The 11,093-nt window shown below is 36.2% G+C and overlaps 1 protein-coding gene across 1 annotated transcript; it reads right to left on the bottom strand.

Annotated features, from left to right (window-relative positions):
* Positions 1-4,134: 4,134 nt before the first annotated feature.
* LOC108667173 (trichohyalin) lies at positions 4,135-11,093 on the bottom strand (the record flags this gene model as incomplete). Its single annotated transcript, XM_047883411.1, has 4 exons — positions 4,135-5,951; positions 6,105-6,265; positions 8,521-8,645; positions 9,495-11,093. Coding segments are annotated over 4 exons (3,642 nt in total), but the record flags the coding sequence as incomplete, so codon positions are not given.

Raw genomic sequence — 11,093 nt, 5'->3', positions numbered from 1 at the left:
TCGTGTGTTTCTATGAAGAGCAGGCACAACACTGTGGCTTAGTGTTTTAATTAAGTTTAAATAACACGTACTCACTATCATTCCTACAAACTGCTTATAAAATTTGAGCCTAGACATTGACCATTAAAGCTACGTGCATTAATGGTCAATGCAGAAAATTTTTTGTCTCAGTTATTTAATGTAGATACCGATATTACGGGATAGGCATCGACCATTATGGTAGTATATGGAATGACAGTTGAAGCTTTTCGTGAGTGAAGAGGTTATGTAGTAATTATAAAATTAACATTTGCATTATTAATAAAGATTTCATATCTAGTGGGCCGATAAACTTCTATATAATAACTTCTAATTGACTAGGTCTCAAAGATGAATTACGAAGCAAAAAGTTTCAAAATTTATAGTAAATCCTAATTCATTATATTCATAATTATAGGAACTACTATATCTTACGTCCCAAATTTTTCTCATTGGCATTTATATTTTGATTAGGATATAAAGCTTAACAAACTTAAGAAGGAGATTCTTAGGACATGAATTGGGTAAAGAGAGCCACAAAATTATTTTAATGTGTTTAACCTTCCATAAGAGGATTTGCTCGTCTATCAAATTAGCCTATTAAAAGTTTCCTGGACTCTTCCACTTCCTTTATTGCAAATGCAAAGTAACGGCGTGTAAAGAATGCCTTTCGCAACTGCAAGATTCGTCTGAAGCAAAATACACGTGTATATTTTGAATTACCTCTCAATGTACATAAAAAATGTTGGGATCTTTCGATTTCATTCAGCCATTAAGATTGAAATATTTTTATTTCATACAGATAATTCTGAGGAGTTCAACGTTCCAAAGTACTGCTTCATATACTTCGTTAAAATACTACGTGAATAGATGTGGTCCTTGAAGATTCTAGATCTGGTGTCCCTTAGATGTTCTTTTATGTTGTATCCGTAATGAGATGTCTGAAACGGTTGGCATTTTGGTCAGATATTCACCCGTCCCCATGACGACCAAACTCATCCCCTTCCCCATGGCAGTTCGTCGCTTCTCGTCTCTACTTTTGCCTGCAACTGAACATATCATTACTGAAACATGTCAGTGCAAAACTTGTACATAAATTATTAAAAAATATAACTCAGTACTCACTTCAGTGAGTGACAGAGAGCGCATTTTCTCGTCGACGAAAACTTGAGGTCACGGACGGACGGACAGACGGACAGACAGACAGTCAGACGGACATGGCGAGCACAATAGTGCATTTTTTCCATAAATGAGAAAATGCGCTAAAAAGAATTACGTTCCTGTGATGAAAATAATAATATCTGACTTGTAAATGAACCTCGTCAGACGTTGACTCACAATTCATGAAAAAATTATCATGAGCTGCCAGTTTCTCCACTCTGTTTGGGACGCAATAAACTGGATTGATTTCGTTGCTAGGGCGAGATATAAGAACTGATAGAAGCTTTTTACTAATCCGCCAAATTTAGAGCAATTCTATTGTTGCATAAGTTTGCGAAATACACACACATTATGCTGCACGATTTATTTCCACAGTAGCATTTTACGGGAACGTTAATCAATATTTTGTTCTATGCCATTCGAATGAGAATCATGTTACGAGCACAAATCGTGCGACGCTTTCATAACGGTGCAACACCTTCAGTACTTACTGAGTTTATTCTAAGTGCAACATTATACTCGGATACAATGGAGCTCATTCATATATGTTTCATTAATTAAATAATTTATGGAGACTAAAATTCGTTTTTATGTTCTCTAATAATTACATGTAATTTTCTTCGCATATTGTTCAGGAATTTCAGATTGACGAAACTAATATTTACTGCTGTACTCAAGCTTGAGCTTTTCATGCGCAGAGCATTGAGTTCTTTGCCCTCTCTCGCTCTGATTTTGTCTGCACTTGCCAAAATAAGTAATCGAAAAATTGGTCTTTTATAAATTTTATAAGGTTCTCAACAAGGTTCTGCTAAATTTCTTATATTGTTTCCTTTCCGGGCTACTAATCGAATTATTTTTCCCTAACATTAACTAGAGAGACGTCTTCTTCTCTATAATACTAAACCTTTTAAGTTTTTGTAGCGCACATTTTGTTGCTTACTATTAATTCTTAACACTCATTGCTCATTACTAAAACTGAAGGAAGGCAGCCTGGGGCCATACTCTCAAAACTCGCTAAGTGAACGTAAGTACTTGCGCACTATTTCTTGTCTATGATTGGTGGATTTTGCTTGAAAGGCCTTCAATGATTGGCTGATGAACTTACGATCTCTTAACTTTTTTTGAAAGTATAGGCCTTGATCAGTAAATTGTTCAGGCTGCTTAATTGTAGAGCAAACATCTGTCCGAATAAAAGCGTAACTAAATTTGAAATACCATTTCCTCTGTGGTAAAATCCTTGTTAATTATGGCGCCACTTTATTACATACAAATAGATAATATTCATTCTTTTCCTCTCATCATTTATAACATTTAAACTTCCTAACGATTTTTTGGTGTAACATAAATCATATTTCTATTTAGATTGGTATAATAAAGCCAAGAATATCTTATTTTTTATTACTTATATTTAGAATAAACTCGGGAACCTTAGAATTATATTCATAACATTTCAAAGACTCGCTGAAATTTAAATTTATTTTTCTGAGCTTCGACCTGCGATGCCAGTGAACGTTTATCCTTCCACTCGTTGTGAGTAATCGAACATGCGCATAAAATTGGCCTTGATGATCAGGGGCCATACTTTCAAAACTGGCTAAGTGAACGTAACTACTTACGCTCTATTTTCTTGTCTGTGATTGGTGGATTTCGCTTGAAAGGCCGTCAATGATTGGCTGATGAACTTACGATCTCTTAACTTTTTTTGAAAGTATAGGCCCAGTAGACTATGACTACACTAAATTTCTAGAGGCAAATAAGTAAAATTTTCCACACAAATCAAACCATATATGAGGAGCATATAGGGTTGCATCGGGAGATGGAGTCTTTAGGTGGAAACTTTTTTTTGATGTTTCCTAGAGATGAGGTTGAGTTATCTTATAAATTAGTTTAGTAATTAGTATAATTAAATTCAAATAGACGATTTACTGGGACTTGGTTAAAAAGTTGAAGTTACTCTAAAATCGTGACTATAGGAATAGTGAAAAATATTTCTACAGTACTGTCGGCCTGCTAGCGGTTTCTGACTAATTGTTTGCAATTCTAGCGGAAAGATTACAATACACAAGGAGACCATAGATGTGATTATTGTTATGAAATGACATTTCGTAGATTTTAGACTACAAATGCTCAGGCTACACTATTTATTTTGCACTTCTGCTGTACATTTTTACAATTAAATAAATCTTGAATACAATTCCCTATATAACAAAGCTCTAACATTGTTAATTATGACACAACTTTATTGGTTTTTAATATGCAATTAATATACATGCGGTCCAGCGTATCCTTCATTACGTGTCAAGTTTTAAATGTCTAAATAATCTACAACCAGGATTGTTTAAAGCATTTTTAAAAAATCCTTATTAAGTCGACATCAAATCGACATTTTATTTAACGGTGCATATCTAATCTGTAGAATGAGAATGAGTATATATATATATTATATATACATATATAAGGTCGCAGGATTTTGGATTATGCAACAAAGGAGAAGTATCTATCCAGCTGCATTAAGACAAAACAATTTACTTTTTCATGCAACAATATCAGTCAGAAAGTTGGCCAAGTGAACATTAATGAATATAGCGGGCCAAATTGACAGTGCGCCCGAACGAGGAGAAAGGAAAAAATGTTAATAAATAAATATATCGTTAAATAATCGATACTTTCAATGAATCAAGTTTAACAACACTTTGGTAAGATTCACCTTCAGCCAAAACTACTTTGACTGTATTCATTCCGTGCGAAATACATCTCATGCAGCACGTCTTGTTTTCCCTAACAAGAAACTATTGAATTATCCCGCACTAGACGCTAAATAATGTCGGCCTTTGTATACAATGTATGGCTAAGCAAACTGAATTAAAATTCCATCAGTAATAATGAAAAATAACTTCAATTTTTGAGCTTGCAACTTGAGTAAATTTCAATAGATTTTTTTATATAGCGATGAGTAGTTACTGCACCAGGCCTAATAGAGTAGAAAATTTATTTCGTTGTATTGAAGGTTTTGTCTTAGTCATCATCGAATAGGATGTTCTTAGACTGACTTATGTCGTTATCGTTGCCGTTCATGAGCCATCCGTAGAAATTTTCCAGTTTGTCATCCTTCTTGCTGTCTGTACTTTTCTTCTTCCCCTGCAATTCTGACTTCAAATCATCCAGCTTCTTCCATTCTTTATCCCTTTCCATTTGTTCCTGCTGCTTCGCACTGCGAAGTTCTTCCAGTTTCTTGTTTTTGGATTCTTTCAACTTCTCCCTTTTTTCTAATTCTTTCTCGAGGAGCATTTTCTCCCTGGTTTTTCTTTGGTCTTCCATTTTTCTTCTTCTTTCTCTCTCTATCTCATCTCTTTCATGTTTTAGTCGCAGTTCATTTTGACGTCGTTCAATTTCTTCTGCCTTTTTCTGTTTTTCTTCATTTCTACGTCTGGCCTCTTCCTCTTTTTCCCTCTGCAACCGTTCATATTCTTTCATCTCTCTTTCTCTCTCTTCCATTTCCTTCTTCCTTTTTGCCTGTTCAGCTCTACGCTGCAATTCTTCCTCTTTCTTCAGTCGTGCTGCTTCCTTTCGCTGCTTCTCTGATTCTTTTTTCCTCGCTCTTTGCTCTTCGATTTCTGCCCTTTTGGCTTCTTCTTCCAGCTTTCTTTTTGCTTCTTGTTCCTTTGCCTCTTCTTCTTTTTTCCTAATCGCTTCCTCCAATTTCTTTCGTTCTTCTCTCTCCTTCTTTAATTTTTCTTCGTGTTCTTTTCTCAGCTGTTTCTCTTTCTCTAGTAATTCTTTTTCCTTCATTGATAATTCCCTTCTCTTTTTTTCTTCTTCCTCCCTCTTTTTATTTTCAGCTTCTAATTGTTTTTGTTTCTCTATTTCTTGCTTTCTCAGTTCTTCTTCTTCTTTTTTGGTTCTGGCCACTTCTTTAGTTTGTTTCTTTGCATCTTTTCTCCTTGCTCGCTCTTCTTCTATTTCCTTCCGTCTCTTTTCATCTTCTTTAGCCTTTCGTTCATTGTCTTCTTCCTGTAGTTTTTCAGTTTCTTTTTGCCGCAACTTTTCTTCTTTTTCTCGTTTCCTTTTTGCAGCTTCTTCCTCATTACGAAGTTTTTCCTTTTCTTTGCGTGACTTTTCTTCCTCTTCTTCCTTCCTTTTCTTCTCTTCTTCTTTCTTCTTGTTTTCAATGTCTTCCCTCCTCTTGATTTCTTCTTCTTTTCGCTGACGTTGTTTTTCTTTCTCTTCTTTTTTCAAGTCCTTTCGTTTTTCTCGTTCTTCTTGCAACTTCTTTTTTTCCTCTTCTTCTGCCTTCTGCTTTTTCTCTGCCTCTTCTTTTCGTTTTCGCTCTTCCTCCTCTTTCTTTTTATTAGCTTTTTCTTTTTCTTCTTCCGCCTTTCTTTCGGCTTCCTTCTTTTTCTTATCTTCTTCCTCCTTTTTCTTTCGCTCTTCTTCTTCTTTTCTCCTTCTCTCTTCTTCTTGCTTCTTCCTTCTATCTTCTTCTTCTTTTTTCTTTTTCTCTTCTTCTTTCCGCTTTTTCTCCTCTGCCTCTCTTCTTTTGTTTTCCTCTTCTTCAAGTCTGCGCTTTTCTTTCTCTTCCTCTTGTCGCCTCGCCTCGTCTTTCAAGCGCTGCTCTTCTTCTTGCTTCTTCTTCTCTTCTTGTTCTCTCTCCCTCTCCTTCAGTATCTCCTCCGGCGTCATCTTGACTCGCTTCTTTTTTTCAGTGGACGCGCCGGTCGCCCGTTTATCTCGCAGGTAATTCGCTAAACTCATCGTCAGGCTGTGAAATATTCCTGTAAAATTTACATGTTACTTATAATTTGTCATTTGCATTTCTTCTAACCAAGCAAACTGATCGGTAATTACACAAATTATGTCAATTATGTAAAAATTGCAAGTTTTTGACAAATATTTATCCGTAAAATTTATATGTGGAATATACTTACGCAGTGGACGGGGTGAATGAATGGCAGATTTGTGGTGAACAATCGCCGTACGTCTTAAAGATGGGCAAATAATTCGTGCCGAGTCGGACGCTATGGACAGGCTGATGTCGATACGCTGCTTGATGTTGATTAATATCTGCTGCCTTCCGATACTCGGCTGTCTGAGGTAAATACAATATTAGTTTCTCTGAAGGAGTGCAAAGTATATTAATAGATTTTATTTGACTAACAAAGTATTGCTTATGACTGCCTTTTAAGCAACTTAGTAGATATTAGTAGGTGTTTCGAAAATGATAAATCATTCAATCCTGTTTATTCCGAAGGCAAATAATAAATTTGGTTTCACATAAGCCTTTAATGACACTGAATTCTACTAGCATATGAAGATTATTATCCTTTAAACAATTATCTTGTCGTTTAGAGCTGTTATATTTGGCTCTTTTACTTAAAAACATCCACAATATTCAGAAAACGGTCGAAAAATTGAGTATTGTCTAGGCGAATATCTTCAATTAATACGTAGAGATCAATATAAATACGTGATTTTAAATCATTTCTTTTGGTATCGATCTCATGAAACCCAAGTCCGAGGTCAAAATCTAACTGGAACGTGCATAAAGCTGCTCCGCATTCCTCATATTGTCATAAAATTAACAAATCCAGTACCGAAAAATACTGGATAACAAATTAGATTTACAACAATACTAAATTGCAGTATTCTGAAAACTTTAGCAGATGAGATGGATTGATTGTTACTTGGTTTCATGTTACCAAGGCAACGCATCAACAGTGACGATTGATATTTGGCATTGATTTGAACGCAGTTTCGAAGGTCAACAAAATTTAACCGCACATCTGAAAGATTGATGAAGCATGGCACTATTTTTTATCAGGAAATTTGAGGCACTATTCTTTTATCAGGAAATTAGCAATTTGAAATATCGACAAAGTTTTAAATTTACTTTCATCAAAATTATTTTCAGAAATCGCTATGGGCCACTTTATACCTCCTACCTTATGTTATGTAAAATGCTGGAAGTACGACGCGTCTTTAATTATCAATAAAAATATAATTATGAAGTATTCTCACCTTTATAGCTGCTCAAGCGAGGGTTTAAAGCTGGTCAATCAAAAATTTTCTTATGGTTTGAAAATATAGTGCCTTTTTTTTTTAACCAGTGACTGATCCATTGACACCAAATATTGCGAATAACGTCTTCCATATACACAGTGTTACGGTGATATAATATAATCCTAATACTAATATTCAATGTTTCAATAGTTTAACTAAGCTTCAGCGTGAAACTTATTTTCCTGAAGTAATATGAACCAGGAACAAAGATGTTTGCAAGAACAACATAAATATTCAGTCTCGAGTTATCAAATTTTATCTAATATGAATATTGCAATAGATGGCATGCGCAACTCTAAGTCTGTATGTCGTTGCGCTGGCCAAATGGCTACTGATCAGAGAGATCTCGATCGCTGCCCCGAACTTCACTGAATACGAGCTATGTCGTAGGTCATCACCATGACTGCGTGACCAGCTCAATAGTGTCGGCTTGTTACCATGACTTTATTTTAAAAGTTGATGGGTGATATGAAATTTATCCACAAAAATATCACCAACATCAGATATTTAGGTCCATTTAATAACATAGGCACTTTATCTATCTAAACCATATTTATCCTGTGTGTAATTTCAACTGTTTTAACCCATATTGAAGTAAACAGTACGGTTACTAGTCTCGTCCGTACTGAACGCGAAGTCAAACGTCATGAATGCCAAGCTTCGGCTGACACTACATGGATACTTTACCTGTAGTCAGCTGACCTTCCACGTGCACATTAATTTGTCCTCGGTCATCAGGCACTCATTTCCCCTCTTTGAGATAGCATTCCGCGTTCACTTACCTATTACCAGTGAGCCATTACTCCGCGACACTTCCCCTCTGCCAGCTCGTGTTCTTATACTATCATTTATCAGCTCCTTTTGCTTTGTTCTCAATTTGTTTTTTTTTCATTCTAAGTGCCTTTTCTATAGTCTGATGACAGTACGATACCAATTAACTGAAATTTTAAACAACTGGTTTCTCAGTCCTGCTCTTGGTAGGCAGGTCATCCTCGCCGGTAAGGCTAAAGGTTCTCTTACCTTCCTGCTTAAACTGATAAGGTTTTCATAATTCTTTGTCAGGTCTACTTAACTAATCGTATTCACTTGTGGGTTGCCACTCACTACCTGTTAACTTGAATTCCACGTGCTATCACTCAATTCCAAATGGTTATTCATCGTCGAAAACTCACCTTATTCTTCAGAGCGCTCACCATTCATAGATTCGCCAACTTCCCCAATGTAGTTCTCGGAATTTTCTGTAGTTTTTAATGGCATTCATAGTATCTTCTGCTCTTCTGGTACACGAGTATCTCCTGCTCTTCTGGTACACGAGTATCTTCTGCTCTTCTGGTACACGAGTATCTCCTGCTCTTCTGGTACACGAGTATCTTCTGCTCTTCTGGTGCACGAGTATCTTCTGCTACCGTCTTTGGTAATTAATTTGTCCTATGCACAGAACCTCAAGTATTCGAATTTAATATGATGCTTGACAAGCACGGATAAACTGCAAAGTTCTGGATTGCGTTTTACTCTGGCAATCTTCTGAAAATCTAGATTCATTATTTTAACTTCCGAGCCCTCTCAGTGATTCAGGAACTGATACAGTCCCACCAACAACGAAGAGACGAAAGTTAGCAAGTTTCTTCATTCGTATTTGAATTTCAACGTATAAATATACGTGACTCGTTCGATCATTTTCGTTACACATACAACAATATTATAAATAAGCCTGCAGTTAAGGCAGAGCAGCATTATTTTACAAGCTTTTAATGTTTGGAAGATTTATTGCCCTTATGCATAGGTAGAACTTAAATCCTTTTTGATTTCTTTTTCATGGTTGCAACGGTTCGAAACGAAAATTCAAAAGTTGTTATATATTTCAACAAGTTGAGAAAAACTCAGAGGGCGAGATTTCTCTACAATTATCAGTACATTAATATAATATGATATTTGGATGTCTTCTAGTAGGATCAAGTCGTATAGCTCTCAACCGCATTAGTAGCTGAAAAGTCAAGATGTCCGTTTTTTTTCGTTCCAGCACTTCCCCCATATCATAGGGCAGCTACGGATGCCGCACAGCTTTCATGTTAAACTTTGCTGGCTGCGTCACTCACTTACAATCCTGGGCCTATACTTTCAAAAAAAGTTAAGAGATCGTAAGTTCATCAGCCAATCATTGACGGCCTTTCAAGCCAAATCCACCAATCATAGACAAGAAAATAGAGCGTAAGTACTTACGTTCACTTAGCGAGTTTTGAAAGTATGGCGCCTGATTAGAAATCGTCATCGGCGAAAAGTACATTCTTAGAGTTAGTTATGTCATCGTCACCGCTCATTATCCAGTTAAAAAACTGATCGAAATTGTCAGGCTTCCTTTCTTTGTTCTTGCCTTTCAATTCTTTCTTCATTTCTTCTAATCTGTTCCATTCTTTTTCCCTTTCTTCTTTTTCTTTTTCCTTTAGTTTCCTCAACTCGTCGCGTTTTCTTTCGATCTCTTCTTTGTGCTTCTGTTTCTTGTCAAGTTCTTTTTGAATTAAAGATTTTTCTCGTTCTTTTCGAGCTTCTTCCATCTTTTTCCTTCTCTCTCGTTCTATGGCATCTCGATCGTGTTTTTCTCTTAGTTCTTTATCTCTCTGTATCCTCATTTCTTCCTCCCGTCTCGCTTCTTCTTCCTTGGCTTCTTTAAGAGCTTGCCTCTCTTTTTCAATTTCCTCCAATTCCTTGAGCTTCATTACTTCTCTCAATCTTTTTTCTTCTGCTTCTCTTTTTGCAGCCTCCATTTCTTCCTTATCCCTCATTTCTTTCTCTTTCTTCAATCTTGCTTCTTCTTTTCTTGCCTTTTCTTGCTCTTTCCTCTGTCGTCGCTTCTCGTCTATTTCTTGCTGTGTTCTTTCTTTCTCGGCCGCTAGCATTCTTAACTTTTCGTTTTCTTCTTCTTCTCTCTTCTTCTTCATATCTTCTAAATTTCGTAGTTTTGCATCGTGTTCTTTTTTAAGCCGTTCTTTTTCTTTTGCCAGTTCTTCTTCCTTTTTCATCAGTGCTGCCAGTTTTGCCTCCTCTTCCATCTTTTTCCTTGTAGCTTCTTCCTCCGCTTTTCTTTTATCTAATTCTTCTTTATCTTTCTGTAGTTTTTCTTTCTTTAGTCTTGCCATTTCCTTTGTTTCTTTTTTGGCCAGTTTTCTCTTCTCTCGATCTTCGGCCAGTTTTTTCGCCTCCTCCTCCTTGCGTTTTTGATCTTCTGCGTCTTGTGCCGCTTTCGCTTCCGCTTCTCGTTTCTTCCTTTCTTCCTCGTCCCTTCTTCTTTTCTCTTCTTCGCTTTTTCGCTTCTTTCTTTCCTTTTCTTCTTCTTCTTCTTTTCTTTTCGCTTCCTCTAATTTTTTTAATTCTTCTTCTTTCTTCTTTTGCTCTTCTTTCTCCTTTCGAAGTCTCTCAGCTTCCGCTAATTTAGCTTGATCTGCTTCTTTCTTCTTTCGCTGGGCTTCTTTTCCTTCTTTTTTAGCATCTTTCCTTCTTTGTCTCTCAGCTTCAAGCTCTTCTTTTTTCTTTTTTTCTTCTTCTTCGGCTTCTTTCTTTTTCCTTTCTTCTTCTTCTTGTTGTTTTTTCCTTTCTTCTTCCTCTTTCTTTTTCTTTGCTTCTTCTTTCTTTTTCTTCTCTTCTTCCTCTGCCTTCCTCTTCTCTTCTTCTTCTCTTTTTCTCATTTCTTCTTCTGCCTTCCTTTTCTTATCTTCTTCCTCCTTTCTTTTCTTTTCAGCCTCTTCTCTTTTCTTTTTTTCTTGTTCCTCCTTCTTCTTCTTTTCTTCTTCTTCCTTCCTCTTTTTTTCTTCAGCTTCTTTCTTCTTTTTATCTTCCTCTTCTTTCTTCTTTCTTTCTTCTTC

Source organism: Hyalella azteca, unplaced genomic scaffold (assembly GCF_000764305.2).
Source record: "Hyalella azteca isolate HAZT.00-mixed unplaced genomic scaffold, Hazt_2.0.2 contig12821, whole genome shotgun sequence".
Classification (NCBI taxonomy): domain Eukaryota; kingdom Metazoa; phylum Arthropoda; class Malacostraca; order Amphipoda; family Hyalellidae; genus Hyalella; species Hyalella azteca.
Note: the sequence above shows the minus strand (reverse complement) of the source record. Positions and strands in the feature narration are given on the sequence as shown.